At 40.3% G+C, this 24,353-nt stretch overlaps 1 protein-coding gene across 5 annotated transcripts; it reads right to left on the bottom strand.

Annotated features, from left to right (window-relative positions):
- Positions 1–1,748: 1,748 nt before the first annotated feature.
- LOC109472036 (mannan-binding lectin serine protease 2-like) lies at positions 1,749–22,389 on the bottom strand. 5 transcript variants are annotated; one of them, XM_019771607.1, is made up of 27 exons: positions 22,226–22,389; positions 21,217–21,268; positions 20,936–21,002; positions 20,244–20,374; positions 20,029–20,069; positions 17,995–18,046; positions 17,689–17,755; positions 17,009–17,139; positions 16,798–16,838; positions 15,823–15,874; positions 15,509–15,575; positions 15,181–15,311; positions 14,968–15,008; positions 14,010–14,061; positions 13,703–13,769; positions 13,376–13,506; positions 13,163–13,203; positions 12,183–12,234; positions 11,870–11,936; positions 11,542–11,672; positions 11,329–11,369; positions 6,827–6,927; positions 5,642–5,739; positions 4,683–4,804; positions 4,366–4,494; positions 3,680–3,822; positions 1,749–1,927 (listed from the first exon to the last, which is right to left on the bottom strand). In XM_019771607.1, the coding sequence occupies exons 1-27, from the start codon at positions 22,365–22,367 to the stop codon at positions 1,763–1,765; spliced, it is 2,355 nt and encodes a 784-aa protein (XP_019627166.1). In that variant the 5' UTR covers positions 22,368–22,389; the 3' UTR covers positions 1,749–1,762. The 5 variants fall into 5 exon arrangements, with proteins under 5 accessions (XP_019627166.1, XP_019627168.1, XP_019627169.1 ...); XM_019771609.1 differs by lacking the exon at positions 20,029–20,069 and adding an exon at positions 18,544–18,584; XM_019771610.1 differs by lacking the exons at positions 20,029–20,069; positions 20,244–20,374 and adding exons at positions 18,544–18,584; positions 18,757–18,887.
- Positions 22,390–24,353: the final 1,964 nt, after the last annotated feature.

Here is a 24,353-nt window from a genome sequence, read left to right as displayed (position 1 = left end):
ATGGATTGGAATGAAACTCGGTAGGTGGGTAGGTCTTCATGAGACCTAGAAATGATCAGATATTGGGCCCCCTGGCGGCTTTCCTAGGTACTGCAGCAGAACTTCCGGTTTTGATATCTCGTGATCTGGACATGCTAGGGTCACGAATTTTGGATGGGAGATAGCTCTTGGGATAGGAAAGAAGTGACATGAGTTTGGGTCCCCTAGCGGCTTGTTCTGGAACTGCAGGAGCATTTGTTGAAAATTTTTCGAAGAAGGATAATTCAAGAACCGGTTGACGGATTGTCGTGATTTTTGGCATGTAGGTAGTTGAAGCGATGCTTGACATGATCAAATGACAATTATGCAAATCAGAAGCTGATTTGCATAATTAATGACGAAATTCTATAAATCTGCTTTGTTCGATAATAGAACTATGAAACATTTGTGACATCACTTGTGAGAACGAGAAAAAACATCTGAGGATGTAGATTATGTAAATGAGGACCTAATTTGCATAATAAATGACAAATTTTTATAATTTCATAGTTGTAACTGCTGGGAATTTCATACTTGCCACATTTGGAAGTTAAGTGAAGGTGAACATCAACAACCATAATTCATTCAAATCATGGCCTCATTTGCATAATTTATGAGGAAGTGCTTAATAGCTGTCATTGGGTGGAGAATATGATCAACTGATATAATCCATGCAAATGGGGCTCTTATTTACAAAATCAATTATTAAAATTGTATAATTTGTCAACCACAAGGGTTAACATCATTTGGCGAAGGTATGAGATCGTGGAACTCTTGTTTCCACTGTAATACCTTTCATGGCTGAAGATTACATGGACCGCCGTTTCCATGTATATTGCCCGGGGATATGGCAGATAATTGAAAAGAAATGATATTGGAAGCTTAACTGGAGAACGAAAGACCATAGGGGAAGGCGGTTAGATGTAAGGGGCTCTCCAATCAGCATAGTAAGTGCACGTGAAAACAACAAGTCAGGTCGGAGAATTAAAAAAAGGTGGTTCTAAGGTTACCAACTCGCGATACTTAATGGAAATCGATGAACGTACCCTTGAACTTGCCAACATTGAGATTGATAAAAGGATGTGAACTTTCGGTTTGATTGCTTAATAGGGATGCTATGTTTTAGTATGATACCTAACCTCGCTGGCTATACGGGTGATGATATAACGTTCTTGCGTCACGACTCTGGTTTTCTCGACAATAGCGATGATATAATGACTTGATCCTTTGTATTGTGAAAAGGGCCATTGTACGTCATATGTACGTCAAGAACTGACAAAGCAGAAAAGGTAATTAAATATAAATAAGCGCCCACAAAGTCTCATGACAATCCATCCATAGCTTCTCGAGTTATCGTGCTAAACCACACACACACACACACACGCACACACACACACATGCTACCAAAACATTAACCTTCTGGCTTAGGTAAAGAGATATGATGGGTGATTGCGTTCTTCTCATCACCTCATTTTTTGGCACTGATTGAGTCTACTTTACACAATCAGAGATGACTCTATGACGCACTGACAGCGCAGATTACACACAGCTCTTCTCCATACGGCCAGCTTTCTTCATCATTCGTCTAATCATGGAGGCACCATGAAGAGTACATGGTAATCAGAATGAAGGGCGACTCATCAGATACCAGAATGTAACCACTGACCTATCCACTGACACATGCACACGTCTGATCAACATTCTAATAACCTTTATTGAAGAGAGGGAGAGAGGCGACCCGTGGTTAGGAGTTGATATGGATGATGCGTTTGATCCAGTTCACCACGCTGGTGACGCGCGTGTACACACCGGGGCGGTTGGGCCGGGCACATCCCTCTCCCCAGCTGGTTAAGCCGATCAGCAGGTGCTGTCCTTCCGTCAGCCACACCAGCGGGCCGCCGCTATCCCCCTGTGAACAGGTACACGTTTTCATGGTTAACTTTACACACTGAAGTTGCCAATCAAGCATCATGTTTCTGTATTAGCATTTTATTGTTATACACCTTTACCCTTTTACTGAATCCGCTTAGCCTCCACCAGGCCTACCTACGGGAATACGGATATCGTAGAATTCGGGGGAAAAAGAGTAAAATTGGCCAAGGGGAGGTAGTTTCTTTCCCTCGGAATTGCGCTCCTTGATTGCGCGGCCAATCAAACATACAAGGCGGCCAAACTCCCCTGGCAAATATTCTATATATAGCCAGCGTAGTTAGTCTGGTAGAGACTACAATCCGCTCCGTAATTAGCCTCTACCAGGCTTCAGAGGTCGCTGGAAAGAGTAGAAATTGACATAACAGGACATAAAAAGATAACATACCAGGGGAGTACAGTTTTCCGCGGCTCTGAGCTAACTCCCCAGGAAATTTATCAGTCTATCCGGACAATTACTACTCTTTCCAGTCGCCTTTGAAGCCTGCTATAGGGTAAGGAAAAATATTATGTCCGTTATGCTTCTATTTCTTGAATGATTGACACTTCACATGTGTAATATTCCCGTTATATTGTACCCCAAGGAGAACTACTGCTTTCTTGAAGCCTGTGAGAAGCACGTACATGTATCCATCCAGTGGACTGAATAGAAACCTTAAAAACGCAGTCTATAACACGCATCGCCAAATTCCCCATTCTGATTCCGTAAATATGCGATCGTGTTGTTTTAACAGAGACGTTCCAGTCCACTTCAGAACGCCTGTTACCACCTTTTATAAATTTTGATGTTGATCCCGCATTGCCCTCAGATACAAGATGGATCACTTTATTTTGAAAGGTATCAAAGTCGATATCTATAGTCTAGACAAGCATCATTACCATCTGATGGAACAGCGGGCTCATAAGCCTGTCCTTCATCCGCGTGAGAAACGCTGAACCGGTTACTTTAACGAATGGATCACTACATAAAGACATCTCCGTTCAACGAATATAATATAGTAGTATAATGCAGTAATATAGATAGTCGGTGACATTTGTAATGGTCGATGCCATATTGCTGACCGTATGAAGAGCAGCATTTTAATAAGAGATGCATGGCAGTATAACGTGAAAAAATGTTAGATAATGGTGAAAAAAAGATAGTTAATACAAAAGCTCTGGTTCATTCAACCTTGGACAAAAATGGGCCCAAAAATGCTTACGAAACATTAACATTAAGTCGTTGTTTGTGCGGTATGCAGCCACGCGTGAACAGCGCTGAGCGTGTGTTTATGTTTATGTTTATGTTTATCAGGAATCTCCATTAGTAATACAATGTTTGTTTACTAGTCTTCCTGGAGTCCTTTATATTTAAAAGTCCTTCACAATTACAAAAAATGAAATTATAAAAATTACATTTATATTATATTGAAATATAATCAATTACAAACTTAATAGCTACAATTATATACAACAACATCAGCTTAAATAGCAGTATAACAATAACAATCTTAACAACAATCTACACGTAGGCCTACTTGCTTATATGCAAAACAATTAAAGCTAGCTTAAATTACATTACTTACATTAAAATACAGTGGAGAGGTCAGAGGTCCCTATTTACACCATGTATATTACCACCATGTGTCGAGACGCATGTGGTCGTTACTTGTTACTCCATACTTTGATATTTTCTTTAAGTGTGTGTTCGCTATATGTGTGGATATAGGCTTGCTATTAAAGAATGGCTTACCTGGCACGAGTCGACTCCTCCCGCCATGTAGCCGGCACAGATCTCCGAGTCTAAGTCCAGCAAGCCGGTATACGAGCTGGAGCAGTCCGCGTCACTCACTATCGGCACGTCCGCTTCCTGCAGCTGATCGGATAGAGAACCGCCTACGGGGAGTCATGAGGTGAACTTTGCTCAGATGCGGGAGTTCCATGAGAGATATTGCAATATGCTGGGACTTACTCACCCCTTATAGTTTCATTCCCGTGTCTCTTCAAAACAAACCTACGTGGTCTTGTGTTTATCATCTATAGCAATGATTACATGTGGATAGACTTGTGCTACTTTCCAAGCAGAGGTTTGGGTTGTGGCTTATTTTTGGGCTGTTTTATGGGGGCTTCTTTTTGCACTAAAATTTTTTAATTTTTTTTTTGGCGTAAAAAATTCTGGTGCAAAGAAGAACCCCCCCCCCCCCAAAAAAAAAACAAGCTAAAATAATTCAAACCTCTGCTTGGAGAGTAGACTTGTGCCGGTTGCAAAGGGTACAACAAAAATTGATAGAAAGCCACTTAGTTAAGTAGTTCACGCGCGAAGGTCGCAGATCTTCAAATTTACGTTTGTATCAATTCTAGCTATATATATACTCGTATGGGAGTTATAATGTTAAGTGATGTATTTGCGCCTTTTCTCGCTGTCGGACGTTCATGTACCTTCCGAGGTTGTTCCCCAGCCGGTTATGGTGCAAACCGTCCCCGGTTGCACAACTGTGGTAGAATCGGGCAGGCAAACAGGTCGGATATATGGGGTGAAGCGAACACGTTTCCTCAACTTCAGAAGAGCTGTAGGGGCAGAGAAAAAAAGATGTCACAGATATCTAGAGTCCTCAAAAGAAGGTATCACGTGCACACAGAGATTCATATTCCACGAAAAGAGTTGTTTCGCTTCATTCCCGTATTCAATTGCTACTGACAAAGGCACCATAGACCTACCAGGCAAACCAGCTTTGAATCAACTAAATAGAGCTCACCGACGTCATAGCCGAACCCGTATTTTGGGTGAATATAGATTCTTCTGGCCCGAATCGTGCGCTCTGTGCCATCATCCACGGAACGACTGCTTTCTCCCAATACTACGTAGGGTCTGCTTCCACTGCAATATAAACCACGGCATCAGGGTCAATCACAATCAATATCTAATCTTGACCCCGGAACAGGAAAAATATTCACGTGATATAAAGTACGAAATGATCTTCCTGTTTCGAGCTCTGCATGTACGGAATGTAGTCCAATGCATGGAAGTGAAAGACTTAATTTATCTGTTTCCAACAGAAACATCGTAACATATTTTCCATATAGAACCTCTAGAAAGCTATCCCTCCATTCTTTCTCATGATATAGCGCCAGTATGGCAATCACGCCCCAAGGCCGTAACCGTAGACCATAGGCATAGGTTAAATGCGGATCATAGAAAACCGTTTGGACGTACTTCAGATTGTTTTATCGACGCAATTAAGTCGTTCTATACAACACTGTGCGCCTCGGGCCAAAGGCTACCTCTGAAATGCATGAACTACAAACGGGATACTGATATTGCAATCAGTTTACCAGTTAGACCTGTACAACTGCTTTCGATGTGGAATAATGGCGTTATTTTCTAATAGATTATTATCATGATGATGATTATGTTTACCGAAGGAAAACATGCTCTTCTCCAAACACCAAAGGTCAATGGCCTGAACAAAACGGCTGTCACCATGGTAACTAGTGTTGGGTTACATCATGTTGCAATTTAACAGGAGGGATTTAGACTCCTGTCTGAATATATGTGAATGTGTTTGAGTGAGAATAAACAGTCTAAGTAAGAGCCGGGCCATATGCGAAGGTAAACATTATGCATTTGCTTTGCAAATGTTACCTTTTCATTTGTGCGACGATTTTTTAAACACAAACATGAATCCAGGGAAAATTTATGGACTATATTACTCACTCATCCACGCAGTGCGCGGCCGTCACCACCCACTGTTGGTGCACCAGGGCACCGCCGCAGAAATGGAAAGAACTGTGAGCCAGGACGCGGAGGGATACCTATAGTAAACAAAACAAACAAACAAATAAACAAGGGTTTGTGAAGTAAGCTGTGTCGGAGAAGATTTGTAAATATTGCTCCTCAAATGCAGTGGAAGACGAAAATCATTTCATCTCGAATTGTTTATGACGATATCGGAAAACAATTATTATTCACCATTGTTTCCAAACTACTACTTTACTTTCCCACTATCCCCAACCACGAGAAAACAATTTTACTACTAAAATCAAAGAGCCCACATATTATTGAAGTGGGTAAATTCGTCTTCCACTGCCTCAAAAGAAGAAGGTAAACCCAGCAAAATGAGTAACAGAATGTAGTATATACGTAGTCTCTCATATCATTGTATTTTCTTTTTTCATACATGTTGTTTGTACCTGCAATTAGCCCTCGGGCATGTATTTTCAATAAGCTTTCAAGTAAGGTTTTCGTGGTGTGGCTAAGGTGTTTGATACCTTCCTCTAACTGCCGATATGCCATGTATGAAAAATCGATCTCTAAAGATTTTGATATACAGGTGCGAAGGCAGACAGACCCAGACAGAACAAGTTGTTCAAAAGAATGAAAGTCTCATCATAGCGAAGAACGCTACTGTAGAATTTGTTCATATGAGGGGGCCTAGATGGCCTTGTATGAATCATATTACCATCATTTACCATTACTGAATGATAATTACAGCTGCGAAAAAAAAAACGTCTGCAGACTAAGCCGGAGGTCAATGACTTCCTTCACGGTCAGTAACATTGACCCAAAGTGTTCAATTTCTTTGGGCTTAGATATCTGATACAGCCAGCCTTAGATATCACGAAACCCATCAGTGTAGTTGAGACAGAATTTGTAAGCTATTAAAACGTCATGCCTACTTTGGCAACGAGATGCCAGTTAGTTACACTTTACATTCGCTGCTCCCAGTACACAAAAATTACACATGTAGGCAAACACTAAGATGAATAGTTTCATCTGGTTGGTATACGCTATCCATACAATAAGAGCTCTCAGCAAATTAGTTTAGATGACTAATTCTATTTACTCTTCTTTTTGCGCTTTTCCTTCAGTAATACCGAAGTCGACAAGAAAGGTAAGTACCTGCCATGGCCACGCCCCGTGTTTTGCGTCATTTCCGCCAACGATGCGATCCTTAGGAGCAGCGCGCGCGACCGCAGGAACACCACATCGATATCTCGGATCTAACGTGTTGATTTCAAAAGACACATTGTTAGAATTACGTGGGATTATTTATTATCCACTGCCCTAAAAGAAGAAGTCAAACCTCATGATAGCAAGCGTAGTGGTAGAAGTGTAAGTTTTTCTAGACAATAGTTGTCTGATCATATTATCATATTGTACCGTATAGTATCTTTGACTTTGTAAAGTATTTAGCCTTCGGGCATGATTTTGCAAAAAAAGATATTTACAGAGTAGATCTCATACGTATACAGCCTCCATTCTTCCAGACACAAAGTTAACGTAGAATTGACACTGGAAACACTGTATTGCCGATGGTTTCAAAATCATCTAGAGAATCATCAATGACTTCTTCCATCTCTAAGTGTTCCAATTTGAACTCGGTATAACGAAAGAGGTTTTTCATAATACAGATGAAGCTCGGCGACTAGGTGTTGGTGGGTAACTTAATTAAGTAGAATCATGTTGACATGTTTAACAAACACGTAATCAAACGTGGCGCATGTGAAAGGCATGTATAGGTAGGTCCTTACCTGGGTGCCATCCTTACCAGTTTATAGACTTTGGCGACGCCTTCAGGGGCGGAGGCATTTGTGTAAGTACTACTATCGCTATGAAAGAATTTCAAAAATTGCACGAATGCATTTCCTGGTGAATTGGTTTTGAGGTAACCTTCGGTCATGTGGTTTTCGGACCAAGCAGGAAAGACCTTTGTTGCTATCCATGTGAAACGCACCATTTAGTGCGAATTGTGGCTTTTAGCGCACAGAATACTGATGACTGTCTTTATTGATGTTTCAAATATGTTTTCTTCTATCACGAACGAACAAACATTCTTGTTGCTCATAAGAAAGACCTAGGAGCAGTATATTCAAGCTTTATACTTCAAATAAGTTTTAGTTTCAACAAATATCGACATGTGAACACCTATCAACACAAAAATATTTTGCATCTTACAAAATCAGGTTCAAATGGCAAAGGTCGATTAAGCCAATACTACATGTCTACACTACTACATGTTAATGTACACACGTAAAGCAAAGGACCTATTGTACTCTGTACCATTTTAATTATTTTGATCTTAATTTAAAAGATATGCAGAAGAGAACATGATGTTACCTTGAATAAGATATTTCTACACTCGTATTGTGTCCAAAATATATCCACACATTGAAAGTTTCCCAATAGTCTGTTGACAACTAAAGGTAGTAAAACATTAACTTTCTTACTTACCTAGTTCTGAGAAGGCAAAAGAACTACCATAAGCTCCATACCTGAAACACAAATACCACTTCTTATCTGGCATGTTACAAATATAGGGAACTCTCATGCTGAAGATATAAATGGAAACCGTTTATACTCTATGATGCTATGGTATCTTGCTACAAAGCAAACTCATCGGCTTTCTATGTACAATTTTAAAGGACATAAGAACATGTTACTAACGACGAGGTGGTGATTCCGTTCTGAGTGGAGCCTTGGTACGAGGACTGTCCGGGTAGTTTGTAGCCCGTGACTACTCCGCCAGTAGCTGGGATCCTGCCGTCATGGATAGCAGCACGGCAGATACTAGAGTCCTTGTAGGGGAATAGAAAGCAAAATGAAGGAATGAATGAATGATCCTGCCAAGGAGACCACACCTTCAAGCAGACCACCTGTCCACGTTGACCGCTTGACACAAGCATTCAAAGGTGACCACCTGAGTTGGGTCCGCTCAAGGCCTGATACCTGCTCATGGTGACCACATCATTTTCGCTCTGATAATCATTGGTGATAACTAATGAGAAATCATAGAGAAACCCGTTAGTTTGCCTCGACTGCTGGATGATGTTTTTGTTTGACGTAAATTGTTCCATGTACCACTCTCCCCAAATGCATTTACAGCATTTTGCATTAGAACATCTTGACTTGGAAACCATTTATGCCTCATCCATGTTTTGAGGAGGCCCTCTCCAAGGAGACCACCTTTCTTTGGTCCCCTGGGTGGACGGCTTGGACAGATTTGACTGTATATTGACAACAATGTATATTACAAACAGCGTTGATTAAACTTACGTCTGTGTAAATGGCAGTACCCCAGACAGACCCCGCAGCATCCACACAGTCAGCAGGGCAGATCGCTCTGTACATGTGGTGGGGTAGAGAACAGATGAAGTGAGATTCCAGACGCGAAGAAATTGTTTTTACTCTAACAAGGACATTATACTGTCCTTGCTCTAACATTAATAAAATTATTCAGAAATCGCACGGGCCATAACAGTGCCATCAGGATTGTGGACGGATGCTTTTGAAACGATGCCATTCTCATACAGCATCGTTATCGTAGCTTAATAAATATTATTCTGATGAACTAAATTCTCAGGAAGAAGTGAAATACAGTAATGTTGGCTTACGTAAATGATTCTCCATCCATATTCTGGGCCTGTGTGGTGCAGGTTATTTGTTCTGAAAGTAAAAGATAGATCATCTTTTAATACGCTAGAACGTCTTCTTTGGCGAGCCCAAAAATAGAAGGGAAAGCCCAATTAGGTATACTGTCAGGGCAAAAGTACACTGCGGTTATATATGTGTTTGTAACATTAAGTTTCTTACTTACCTAGTTCTGAGAAGGCAAAAGAACCACCATAAGCTCCATACCTGAAACACAAATACCACTTCTTATCTAGCATGCTACAAATATAGGGAACTCTCATGCTGAAGATATAAATGGAAACCATTTATACTCTATGTTTCTATGGTATTTTGCTACAAAGCAAACTCAACGGCTATGTACAATTTTAAAGGAATACATATTACTAACGACGAGGTGGAGATTCCGTTCTGGATGGAACCTTGGTACGAGGACTGTCCGGGTAGTTTGTAGCCCGTGACTTCTCCGCCAGTAGCCGGGATCCTGTAGTCATGGATAGCAGCACGGCAGATACTGGAGTCCTTGTAGAGTAATAGAAAGCAAAATGAATGATACAGTCAAACCTGCCTAGGAGACCACCTCTTCAAGCAGGCCACCTGTCCATGTTGACCGCTTTTTCTCGTCTCCAAAACTTTCCCCATTGACACAAGCATTAAGCAACCTGTCCGAGGTGACCACATGGCAATAAATGAAAAAAACAGCAGTGATCATACTTACGTCAGTGTAAATGGCAGTACCCCAGACACCTCCCGCAGCAGTCACACAGTCAGCAGGGCAGATCGCTCTGTGCATGTGGTGGGGTAGGGAACAGATAGAGTGAGATTCCAGACGCGAAGAAATCGTTTGTACTCTTAACATTAATAGAAATATTCAGAAATCGCACGGGCCATAACAGTGCCATCAGAATAATTGACGGATGCTTTAGAAACGATGCCATTCTTATACAGCATCGTTATCGTAGCTTATTATTCTGATGCTCAACTAAATTCTCAGAAAGAAGTGAAATACAGTACTGTTGGCTTACGTAAATGATTCTCCATCCATACTCTGGGCCTGTGTGGTGCAGGTGATTTGTTCTGAAAGTAAAAGGTAGATCCTTTATTGATACACTAGAACCGTCTTCTTTGGCGACCTAACACAGGTTAAGGCTAAGCGGTTCCCTGCCTTGATAAAACACCAGATGGGGTGTGGAGACGGTATTACTTTAGATGAGAACACAACCGTTTAATTGCTTACTTAACAAAAACATAAACTTGACATGTGGACTTTAAATTGAAAACAAAGTTAATAAGACAGGAATGGAGTTATAAGATGATTACGACATCTGTAGGGAAAAGCCCAATGGGATTTAACTGTCAGGTCAAAGGTACACTGTGGTCATATATGTGTTCGTGACGTTGAAAAATATGCAAACACATTTGAGCGACTTACAAACTGTAAACTAAAAACCACTACCACCACAAGAATGGTCGACGATGAACATCGGAAGATAAAGAAGAGAAATTAAAATAGTAAAGTCAAGTAATGTCGAGGAAGATCGTACAGAATGCATGACTGTCTTTATCGATGTTTCAAATATGTTTTCCTCTATCACGAGCGAACAAACATTTTTGTTACTCATAAGAAAGACCTAGGAGCAGTATATTCAAGCTTTATGCTTCAAATAAGTTTTTAGTTTCAACAAAAATCGACATGTGAACATCTGTGAACACAATATTTTGCATCTTACAAAATCAGACTTCAAATGACAAGGTTAATTAAGCCTACTCTACTACACATGTTATGGTACACACGTAAAGCAAAGGACCCATTGTACTTTGTACTATTTTAATTATTTTGATCTTAAAAGATCTGCAGAAGAGAACATGATGTTACCTTGAACTAGATATTTCTACACACGTATTGTGTCCAAAATATATCCACACATTAACTGAGAGTTTCCCAACAGTCTGTTGACAACTAAAGGTAGTAAAACATTAAATTTCTTACTTACCTAGTTCTGAGAAGGCAAAAGAACTACCATAAGCTCCATACCTGAAACACAAATACCACTTCTTATCTGGCATGTTACAAATATAGGGAACTCTCATGCTGAAGATATAAATGGAAACCGTTTATACTCTATAATGCTATGGTATCCTGCTACAAAGCAAATTCATCGGCTTTCTATGTGCAATTTTAAAGGACATTAGAACATGTTACTAACGACGAGGTGGTGATTCCGTTCTGGGTGGAGCCTTGGTAGGAGGACTGTCCGGGTAGTTTGTAGCCCGTGACTACTCCGCCAGTAGCCGGGATCCTGCCGTCATGGATAGCCGCACGGCAGATACTGGAGTCCTTGTAGAGGAATAGAAAGCAAAATGAATGATACAGTCAAACCTGCCAAGGAGACCACCTCTTCAAACAGACCACCTGTCCATGTTGACCGCTTTTTATCGTCCCAAAAATTTTCCCCATTGACACAAGCATTAAGCAACCTGTCCGGGGTGACCACCTGGCAATAAACGGGAAAAAAAAGCAGTGATCATACTTACGTCTGTGTAAATGGCAGTACCCCAGACAGCTCCCGCAGCATCCACACAGTCAGCAGGGCAGATCGCTCTGTGCATGTGGTGGGGTAGGGAACAGATAGAGTGAGATTCCAGACGCGATGAAATTGTTTTTACTCTTAACATTAATAAAAATATTCAAAAACCGCACGGGCCATAACAGTGCCATCAGAACAATTGACGGATGCTTTTGAAACGATGCCATTCTTATACAGCATCCTTTTCGTACATGTAGCATGATATTCTAATGCTCAACTAAATTCTTAGAAAGAAGGGAAATACAGTACTGTTGGCTTACGTAAATGATTCTCCATCCATATTCTGGGCCTGTGTGGTGCAGGTGATTTGTTCTGAAAGTAAAAGGTAGATCCTCTATTGATACGCTAGAACCGTCTTCTTTGGCGACCTAACACAGGTTAAGGCTAAGCGGTTCCCTGCCTTGATAAAACACCAGATGGGGTGTGGAGACGGTATTACTTTAGATGAGAACATAACCGTTTAACTGCTTACTTAACAAAAACATAAACTTGACATGTGAACTTTAAATTGAGCACAAAGTAAATAAGACAGGAATAGAGTTATAAGATGATTACAACATCTGTAGGGAAAAGCCCAATGGGATTTAACTGTCAGGTCAAAGGTACATTGTGGTTATATATGTGTTCGTGACGTTGAAAAATATGCAAACACATTTGAGCGACTTACAAACTGTAAACTAAAAGAAACTACCACCACAAAAATGGTCGACGATGAACATCGGAAGATAAAGAAGAGAAATTAAAAGAGTTTAGTCAAGTAATGTCGAGGAAGATCGTACAGAAGGCATGGCTGTCTTTATCGATGTTTCAAATATGTTTTCTTCTATCACGAGCGAACAAACATTTTTGTTACTCATAAGAAATACCTAAGGCAGTATATGCAAGCTTTATGCTTCAAATAAGTTTTTAGCTTCAAAAAATATCGACATGTGAACATCTGTGAACACAATATTTTGCATTTTACAAAATCAGATTTCAAATGACAAAGGTTAATTAAGCCAATACTACATGTCTACACGACTACATGCTATTATACACACGTAAAGCAAACGACCAATTGTACTTTGTACTATTTTAGTTATTTTGATCTTAAAAGATCTGCAGAAGAGAACATGATGTTACCTTAAACTTGGTATGTCTACACTCGTATTGTATCCAGAATATATCAACACATTGGCTGAGTGTTTCCCAACAGTCTGTTGACAACTTAAGGTAGTAAAACATTAAATTTCTTACTTACCTAGTTCTGAGAAGGCAAAAGAACTACCATAAGCTCCATACCTGAAACACAAATACCCCTTTTTGTCTGGCATGTTACAAATATAGGGAACTCTCATGCTGAAGATATAAATGGAAACCGTTTATACTCTATGATGCTATGGTATCTTGCTACAAAGCAAACTCATCGGCTTTCTATGTACAATTTTAAAGGACATAAGAACATGTTACTAACGACGAGGTGGTGATTCCGTTCTGGGTGGAGCCTTGGTACGAGGACTGTCCGGGTAGTTTGTAGCCCGTGACTACTCCGCCAGTAGCCGGGATCCTGCCGTCATGGATAGCAGCTCGGCAGATACTGGAGTCCTTGTAGAGGAATAGAAAGCAAAATGAATGATATAGTCAAACCTGCCTAGGAGACCACCTCTTCAAGCAGACCACCTGTCCATGGTGACCGCTTTTTCTCGTCCCCAAAATTTTCCCCATTGACACAAGCATTAAGCGACCTGTCCGGGGTGACCACCTGGCAATAAACGGGAAAAAAAGCAGTGATCATACTTACGTCTGTGTAAATGGCAGTACCCCAGACAGCTCCCGCAGCATCCACACAGTCAGCAGGGCAGATCGCTCTGTGCATGTGGTGGGGGAGGGAACAGATAGAGTGAGATTCCAGACGCGATGAAATTGTTTTTACTCTTAACATTAATAAAAATATTCAAAAACCGCACGGGCCATAACAGTGTCATCAGAATAATGGACGGATGCTTTTGAAACGATGCCATTCTTATACAGCATCGTTATCGTACCTTATTATTCTGATGCTCAACTAAATTCTCAGAAAGAAGTGAAATACAGTACTGTTGGCTTACGTAAATGATTCTCCATCCATATTCTGGGCCTGTGTGGTGCAGGTGATTTGTTCTGAAAGTAAAAGGTAGATCCTCTATTGATACGCTAGAACCGTCTTCTTTGGCGACCTAACACAGGTTAAGGCTAAGCGGTTCCCTGCCTTGATAAAACACCAGATGGGGTGCGGAGACGGTATTACTCTAGATGAGAACACAACCGTTTAATTCCTTACTTAACAAAAAAAACTTGACATGTGGACTTTAAATTGAAAACAAATAAGACAGGAATGGAGTTAAACGATGATTACAACATCTGTAGGGAAAAGCCCAATGAGATTTAACTGTCAGGTCAAAGGTACATTGTGGTTATATATGTGTTCGTGACGTTGAAAAATATGCAAACACATTTGAGTTACTTACAAACTGTGAACTAAAAACCACTGCCACCACAAACATGGTCGACGTTTAACAACGGAAGATAAACAAGAGAAATTAAATGAGTACAGTCAAGTAATGTCGAGGAAGATTGTGCAGAATGCATGACTGTCTTTATCGATGTTTCAAATATGTTTTCTTCTAACACGAGCGAACAAACATTTTTGTTGCTCATAAGAAAGACTTAGGATCAGTATATTCAAGCTTTATGCTTCAAATAAGTTTTTGTTTCAACAAATATCGACATAAGAAAATCTGTGAACACAAAATTTTGCATCTTACAAAAATCAGACTTCAAATGACAAAGGTTAATTAAGCCTACTCTACTACATGTTATTGTACACACGTAAAGCAAAGGACCCATTGTACTTTGTACTATTTTAATTATTTTGATCTTAAAAGATCTGCAGAAGAGAACATGATGTTACCTTGAACTAGATATTTCTACACACGTATTGTGTCCAAAATATGCACACATTGACTAAGAGTTTCCCAACAGTCTGTTGACAACTAAAGGTAGTAAAATATTAAATTTCTTACTTACCTAGTTCTGAGAAGGCAAAAGAACTACCATAAGCTCCATACCTGAAACACAAATACCACTTTTCATCTGGCATGTTACAAATACAGGAAACTCTCATGCTGAAGATATAAATGGAAACCGTTTATACTCTATGATGCTATGGTATCTTGCTACAAAGCAAACTCATCAGCTTTCTATGTACAATTTTAAAGGACATAAGAACATGTTACTAACGACGAGGTGGTGATTCCGTTCTGGGTGGAGCCTTGGTACGAGGACTGTCCGGGTAGTTTGTAGCCCGTGACTACTCCGCCAGTGGCCGGGATCCTGCCGTCATGGATAGCAGCTCGGCAGATACTGGAGTCCTTGTAGAAGAATAGAAAGCAAAATGAATGATACAGTCAAACCTGCCAAGGAGACCACCTCTTTAAACAGACCACCTGTACATGTTGACCGCTTTTTCTCGTCCCAAAAATTTTCCCCATTGACACAAGCATTAAGCAACCTGTCCGGGGTGGCCACCTGGCAATAAACGGGAAAAAAAAGCAGTCATCATACTTACGTCTGTGTAAATGGCAGTACCCCAGACAGCTCCCGCAGCATCCACACAGTCAGCAGGGCAGATCGCTCTGTGCATGTGGTGGGGTAGGATAAAGATGAAGTGAGATTCTAGACGCGAAGAAATTGTTTTTACTCTAACATTAATAAAAAATATGCAAAAATCGCACGGGCCATAACAGTGCCATCAGAATAATGAACGGGTGCTTTTTGAAACGATGCCATTCTTATACAGCATCCTTTTCGTACATGTAGCATGATATTCTAATGCTCAACTAAATTCTTAGGAAGAAGGGAAATACAGTACTGTTGGCTTACGTAAATGATTCTCCATCCATATTCTGGGCCTGTGTGGTGCAGGTGATTTGTTCTGAAAGTAAAAGGTAGATCCTCTATTGATACGCTAGAACCGTCTTCTTTGGCGACCTAACACAGGTTTAGGCTAAGCGGTTCCCTGCCTTGACAAAACACCAGATGGGGTGCTGAGACGGTATTACTTTAGATGAGAACACAGCCGTTTAACTGCTTACTTAACAAAAACATAAACTTGACATGTGGACTTTAAATTGAAAACAAAGTAAATAAGACAGGAATAGAGTTATAAGATGATTACAACATCTGTAGGTAAAAGCCCAATGGGATTTAACTGTCAGGTCAAAGGTACATTGTGGTTATATATGTGTTCATGACGTTGAAAAATATGCAAACACATTTGAGCGACTTACAAACTGTGAACTAAAAACCACTACCACCACAAACATGGTCGACGTTGAACATCGGAAGATAAAGAAGAGAAATTAAAAGAGTACAGTCAAGTAATGAAGAGGAAGATCGTACAGAATGCATGACTGTCTTTATCGATGTTTCAAATATAATTTCTTCTATCACGAGCGAACAAACATTTTTGTTACTCATAAGAAAGACCTAAGGCAGTATATGCAAGCTTTATGCTTCAAATAAGTTTTTAGTTTCAAAAAATATCGGCATGTAAACATCTGTGAACACAATATTTTCCATCTTACAAAATCAGATTTCAAATGCCAAAGGTTAATTAAGCAAATACTACATGTCCACACTACTACATGTTATTGTACACACGTAAAGCAAAGGACCTATACTTTGTACTATTTTAATTATTTTGATCTTAAAAGATCTGCAGAAGAGAACATGATGTTACCTTTAACTAGGGATTTTTACACTCATATCGTGTCCAAAATATGCACACATTGACTAAGAGTTTCCCAACAGTCTGTTGACAACTTAAGGTAGTAAAACATAAAATTTCTTACTTACCTAGTTCTGAGAAGGCAAAAGAACTACCATAAGCTCCATACCTGAAACAAATACCACTTCTTATCTGGCATGTTACAAATACAGGGAACTCTCATGCTGAAGATATAAATGGAAACCGTTTATACTCTATAATGCTATGCTATCTTGTTACAAAGCAAACTCATCGGCCTTTTATGTGCAATTTTAAAGGACATAAGAACATGTTACTAACGACGAGGTGGTGATTCCGTTCTGGGTGGAGCCTTGGTACGAGGACTGTCCGGGTAGTTTGTAGCCCGTGACTACTCCGCCAGTAGCCGGGATCCTGCCGTCATGGATAGCAGCACGGCAGATACTGGAGTCCTTGTAGAGGAATAGAAAGCAAAATGAATGATACAGTCAAACCTGCCTAGGAGACCACCTCTTCAAGCAGACCACCTGTCCATGGTGACGGCTTTTTCTCGTCCCAAAAATTTTTCCCATTGACACAAGCATTAAGCAACCTGTCCAAGATGACCACCTGGCCAACGCGACTGCGACCACCCTGAGTCGGGTACGCTCAAGGCCTGATACCTGCCCATGGTGACCACATCATTTTCGCTCTGGAAATTATTCATGATAACTAATGCGAAATCATGGAGAAACCAGTCAGTTTGCCTCGACGGCTGGATGATGTTTTTGTTCGACGTTAACTGTTCTATGTACCTCTCTCCCGAAATGCATTTACAGCATTTGACATTAGAACATCTTGACTTGGAAACCATTTATGCCTAGGCCATGTTTTGAGGCGGCCCTCTTCAAGGAGACCACCTTTCTTTGGTCCCCTGGGTGGACGGCTTGGACAGATTTGACTGTATATTGACAACAATGTAAGTGAGGACCACTATTACAAACAGCGTTGATCAAACTTACGTCTGTGTAAATGGCCGTTCCCCAGACAGCTCCCGCAGCATCCACACAGTCAGCAGGGCAGATCGCTCTGTACATGTGGTGGGGTAGGGAACAGATAGAGTGAGATTCCAGACGCGAAGAAATTGTTTTTACTCTAACATTAATAAAAATATTCAGAAATCGCACGGGCCATAACAATGCCATCAGGATAGTGGACGGGTACTTTTGAAACGATGCCATTCTTATACAGCATCGTTATCGTAGCTTTTTATTCTGATGCTCAACTAAATTCTCAGAAAGAAGTGAAATACAGTACTGTTGGCTTACGTAAATGATTCTCCATCCATATTCTGGGCCTGTGTGGTGCAGGTGATTTGTTCTGAAAGTAAAAGGTAGATCCTCTATTGATACGCTAGAACCGTCTTCTTTGGCGACCTATAGCTACAACATGTTTTCTTCTTCTAATACGAGCGAACAAACATTTTTGTTGCTCATAAGAAAGACCTCGGATCAGTATATTCAAGCTTTATGCTTCAAATAAGTTTTTGTTTCAACAAATATCGACATGTGAACATCTGTGAACACAATATTTTGCATCTTACAAATTCAGATTTCAAATGACAAAGGTTAATTAAGCCAATACAACATGTCTACACCACTACATGTTATTGTACACACGTAAAGCAAAGGACCCATTGTACTTTGTACTATTTTAATTATTTTGATCTTAAAAGATCTGCAGAAGAGAACATGATGTTACCTTGAACTAGATATTTTTACACTCATATCGTGTCCAAAATATGCACACATTGACTAAGAGTTTCCCAACAGTCTGTTGACAACTTAAGGTAGTAAAACATTAAATTTCTTACTTACCTAATTCTGAGAAGGCAAAAGAACTACCATAAGCTCCATACCTGAAACACAAATACCCCTTTTTGTCTGGCATGTTACAAATATAGGGAACTCTCATGCTGAAGATATAAATGGAAACCGTTTATACTCTATGATGCTATGGTATCTTGCTACAAAGCAAAATCATCGGCTTTCTATGTACAATTTTAAAGGACATAAGAACATGTTACTAACGAGGAGGTGGTGATTCCGTTCTGGGTGGAGCCTTGGTACGAGGACTGTCCGGGTAGTTTGTAGCCCGTGACTACTCCGCCAGTAGCCGGGATCCTGCCGTCATGGATAGCAGCTCGGCAGATACTGGAGTCCTTGTAGAGGAATAGAAAGCAAAATGAATGATACAGTCAAACCTGCCAAGGAGACCATCTCTTTAAAGGAGTACTAACCTCCAGAAGGAAGTGATATTTTCCGATACATCATGCTGAAATTAATACATAACTAGCCGACTTTTTACATAATTTCGCTTGTACGACTTGCGCGGCGCATGTTTGTAAAGTGATATTAATATCATTTTCCCCCATGCTGAACCACAATTGATACATCCGGGAACTCTGGCTTACGCAATACTCATACACTTCAGGTCAACATAAACTTTTTTTGGCGAAAATGGTAGGAGACAAGCACACTAACAAGCTGATTATTGAGAAATTACTTGCTTTACTTTGCTTGACCTGTGGCTTGGATATTATAATGTCAGGATGTCGAATACAGTGGGAGCCAGTTTCATCCTGCGTGTTTTGATTTTCTCAACTTATTTGCATGTAAGTATTACTTGAACAGATAATTAGATTACGCCACTTATGGAAAAGATAACTAGATTACGCCGTTTTTTCATCGTCAATATTTGTGGCATAAATGAGGGGCGATAAGGACACCAAGAAGGGCAATGGTTGGTAAGATACCAAAGAACACAAAACGGTACGAATTTTCTTATCGCCCCGAAATGAGGTCTGTAACGTAACTTTTGTTTAAAACATAGNTGTCGAGGAAGATCGTGCAGAATGCATGACTGTCTTTATCGATGTTTCAAATACGTTTCTTTTATCACGAGCGAACAGACATTTTTGTTGCTAATAAAAAGGACCTAGGATCAGTATATTCAAGCTTTATGCTTCAAATAAGTTTTTGTTTCAACAAATATCGACATGTGAACATCTGTGAACACAATATTTTGCATCTTACAAATTCAGATTTCAAATGACAAAGGTTAATTAAGCCAGTACTACATGTCTACACTACTACATGTTATTGTACACACGTAAAGCAAAGGACCTGTACTTTGTACTATTTTAATTATTTTGATCTTATAAGATCTGCAGAAGAGAACATGATGTTACCTTGAACTAGGTATTTCTACCTTCGTATTGTGTCCAAAATATCCACACATTGAAAGTTTCCCAATAGTCTGTTCACAACTAAAGGTAGTAAAACATTAAGTTTCTTACTTACCTACTTGTGAGAAGGCAAAAGAACTACCATAAGCTCCATACCTGAAACATAAATACCACTTTTTATCTGGCATGTTACAAATATAGGGAACTCTCATGCTGAAGATATAAATGGAAATCATTTATACTCTATGTTGCTATGGTATCTTGCTACAAAGCAAACTCATCAGCTTTCTATGACTGTGTTACAATTGTAAAAGACTACATGTTACTAACGACGAGGTGGTGATTCCGTTCTGGGTGGAGCCTTGGTACGAGGACTGTCCGGGTAGTTTGTTGACCCTGACTACTCCGCCAGTAGCCGGGATCTTGCCGTCATGGATAGCAGCACGGCAGATACTGGAGTCCTTGTAGAGAAATAGAAAGCAAAATGAATGATACAGTCAAACCTGCCAAGGAGACCACCTCTTCAAGCAGGCCACCTGTCTAAGGTGACCGCTTTTTCTCGGTCCCAAAAATCTTCCCCTTGAACACTAGCATTACGCAACCTGTCTAAGGTGACCACCTGGCCAACGCGACCGCGAACACCCTGAGTTGGGTCCGCTTAAGGTCTGATACCTGCCTATCGTGACCACATCTTTTTCGCTCTAGTGATTATTGACAATAACTAATGAGTATTCATGGAGAAACCCGTAATTTTTTCTCGACTGCTGGATGATGTTTTTGTTCGCCGTAAATCGTTCCATGTACCACTCTTCCTAAATGCATTTACAGCATTTGACATTAGAAGACCTTGACTTTTATGCCTCAATCATGTTTTGAAGCATTTATGCCTCAGTAATTTTTAAGGCGACCCTCTATAACGAGTCCACCTTTCTTTGGTCCCCTGTTGCTTGGACAGGTTTGACTGTATATTGAAAACAATGTAAGTGAGGACCACTATTACAAACAGCGTTCTTCACACTTACGTCTGTGTAAATGGCAGTACCCCAGACAGCTCCTCCGGCAGTCACACAGTCAGCAGGGCAGTTCGCTCTGTGCATGTGGTGGGGTAGGGAACAGATTTTTACAAATTTTTACTCTAATTGATAAAAATATTCATAAATCGCTCGGGCCATAACAGTGCCATCAGGATAGTGGGCAGATGCTTTTGAAACGATGCCATTCTCATACAGCATCGTTATCGTAGCTCATTATTCTGATGAACTAAATTCTCAGGAAGAAGTGATATACAGTACTGTAGGCTTACGTAAATGATTCTCCATCCATATTCCGGGCCTGTGTGGTGCAGGTGATTTGTTCTGAAAGTAAAAGGTAGATTCTCTATTGATACGCTAGAACCGTCTTCTTTGGCGACCTATAGCTAAAACAGGTTTGCGCTAAGCGCCAGAAAGATTTGTGAAGTAGCTCTAGCGTCCTGTATATTATATGCCGGAAACATGCACGAATTTGCTATGGTCTAACACTACATGTATGTACAATAGAACAGGAATAGATGGTATTCACAGGAAACATTTACGAAAAGTTGCGATGCTTTAACACTACTTGTATGTACAATTAGAGAGCGAGGCATTAATACTGCCCATACATAGTAGGCTAGGAACAGGAACAGCTGGTATTGTAATGCTGTATGATACTGTACACAGGGAGCATGTACGTATATGTACAATAGAAAGACGAGGCATGTGTAGTACTGCCTGCACACCGTAAGCTAGAAACAGTAACAGCTGCTAACATCGTAATCATTGTCGACGTGGCATATCCACGCCGGAAATGAGGCGCCAAATTACTAATATTTAACTATAGCAGTAACTACAACTTACGACCTAACAAGAAGTGATCTCAGTTGTAGACAGAATATTGGACAACCAAACGTCGCCTGTGTTTTTTAAGACACCTTATTTGTCACGCTTACTGGGGCTTCGAATTCTGTTGGTGGACGGAGGAGTGTGTGTGTGTGTGCGGGAGGAACCCCGGTGAACAAAATACTATCACGGTACCCAGGCTACGTAGGCCTATGTTCCGTGTGTCAAAATCACGCTCTCACGATGGCGCTAGAGTACTATATAAGGACATAAGAGATTCGATATGATTAACCAATGGATATCATAACACAGTATAGTATAGCATGGTCACACATACACACACGGGGGTCTCGAAGTAATATATCTCTATCTGGTGATACCTCAACCTTACATAATGGTGGCGAAAGAAACATGGCTAAGATTTTAGTATGGCTTAAATATTGGTATCCTCACCCACTGCGCGTACAGGACCAGGGCCGGCCACGGCGATGAAATACAGCACTGTCAGAGCAACAGAGAACGACATCGTGCGGCCATGTAACCAATATTCCAACAGACGAAAACGACAGCTCTCGACTACGGCTGTCTTCTTCATTAACTGAAGAACTGTCTTGGGCGGCGTGGTACTGGAGGATACAGGTGCTATCCACCTGTGTCTCACCTGTGTCAGTAACGAGATCCACCCACCTGGCCAATTAATTATCTACATTAATTCTATTCTATTTATGTGTTGATGAATTTGTTATATGGCTGTGACTGTGGTCTGCGTGTTCGATATCAACTTTTCAAGTGTAAGAATGAACCACCCAAAAGTTACGTCTACCCAAAAAACACTATAGTCCAAAATCACCCCCAATCCAACATGAAATTTTAAGATTCTGCCCCCTCCCTTCCCTCCAAACAAGGAATCAACAGGTTGTCCTCACATCCACACACACACACCACACATCCACACACACACACACACACACACACACACACACATAAGCACACACAAACAAACACCCATCAGCAAACTTTGTTTGGTTGTGGAAGAGAAAAATCACAACCTTTAAAGAATCAACAACATTTTCAGTACATGGTACCTGCCATGCTATCACACTTCGGTGTGCTCTGAGTGTGGCACATCTGAAATACCTATTGATTTCGGGTATTTCCTGTAATGTTGGCCTAGAAATATATATCTGTATATTGTGCATAGATTTTAATTGTGTAATCGTCTTCGAATATGTCTTAATAGTGTGTTTACCTATGATGTTTCATGTGTACAATGAAGAGTGTCACAAACCATTGTCTTTAATGCTCTATGTACTATGTATGTAATAAAGACGAAATTCGGGTATTTGCCCGCAAGAGATTTGATTTGATTTGATATCTACTTGCTTACTTATTTGTGCGTATCATATTCTATGTGATTCAAACAAGATTTGATCGCAAAATTCTATCGGGAACAAAGACTTAACTGTAAGATCTAGTATTTCATGTAAACAGCAGAAATTCTTCTGAGCTAAAGCATCCACAACAAACCGTGGATGTGGGCAAAAGACATTCCATATGAGCCCCAGACTGGTAGTCAAGTATAGGATGGTGCAATGTAACCACGCCTATACTCTACAAAAAGTGCTTAGTCAACACAAAGAAAGGAACATGATTGAAAAGCATGTGTAGGTTGAAAATTTGTGTAGAGGTCTAGTGGTGTTGAAGCCAAATGTTGTCTTTACATAATTATTAAAGTCTGTGTAATGTTTCGTCTTGTGTTATTGTTGGAATCCAGGAGCATTAGTCGCACAAATGTTCTACTAATGGATATCCAAATCAAGTATCAAGTATCAACAGATCAAAAACAATTTAGTTTGATCATCTTATATTTTTTATATAATTGAATTTTTAAAAGTAGTGAGTTGCATTTGATAAGCAAATGTGGCCCGTAAGTCCTAGTTTAGGTCCTTTTTCCCTGCAAAGAATGAGTTGAATAGAAGTTCCGATCGAAAGAAGAGCGATCCTATTGTTGTCCTACCTGCTGCTTGAGTCATCGGTTGGAGCAAAGTCAACACGAGGACGACTCGTTCGATCAGGCTACTTTGTATTTTCTTCCTCATCTTGATGATGTTCGCTGAGGGTTCGCTGAGCAGTCAAGAAAACCCGCGACCAGTCAATGACTGAGGTCGTAGCTACAGGTTCTCCACAACATGAGAAAAACGCACCCATTCCTGTCATGGTAAATTAGGGGAATATAATAAAGATGTACATCGTGTATCGGACGCGCTCATTCCTGTCATGGTAAATTAGAGGAATATAATAAAGATGCACATCGTAGACTCGAAACAAATCGAGTGTATGAAACCTATGACAGTAGACACAGGAAATCAACAGGTTGTCCACACACAAACACACACACACACACACACAAGCACACACAAACAAACACCCATCAGAACTAATTAATTTCATTAGAGTCCCATGAAATATAGGCCGAATACCTTCATTGTGCATTTTTGTCCCAACGGGCTAAGAGCAGATAAAAATACATTTTTATTTCCAATCATTGGGTTTTGTAATATTATATTACCAGGTGAAAACT

Source organism: Branchiostoma belcheri, unplaced genomic scaffold (assembly GCF_001625305.1).
Source record: "Branchiostoma belcheri isolate BF01 breed outbred unplaced genomic scaffold, Haploidv18h27 scaffold262, whole genome shotgun sequence".
Lineage (NCBI taxonomy): Eukaryota > Metazoa > Chordata > Leptocardii > Amphioxiformes > Branchiostomatidae > Branchiostoma > Branchiostoma belcheri.
Note: the sequence above shows the minus strand (reverse complement) of the source record. Positions and strands in the feature narration are given on the sequence as shown.

Excerpts from the sequence above, each read along its gene's own strand:
- LOC109472036 (XM_019771607.1), bottom strand. The coding sequence starts at position 22,367 with ATGAAGAAGACAGCCGTAGTCGAGAGCTGTCGTTTTCGTCTGTTGGAA. Across the intron at positions 15,875-16,797 it reads TTTTGCCTTCTCAGAACTAG|AACAAATCACCTGCACCACA; the intron begins GTAAGTAAGAAA and ends TTTTACTTTCAG. Across the intron at positions 15,009-15,180 it reads AACGGAATCACCACCTCGTC|GTATGGAGCTTATGGTAGTT; the intron begins GTTAGTAACATG and ends TTTGTGTTTCAG.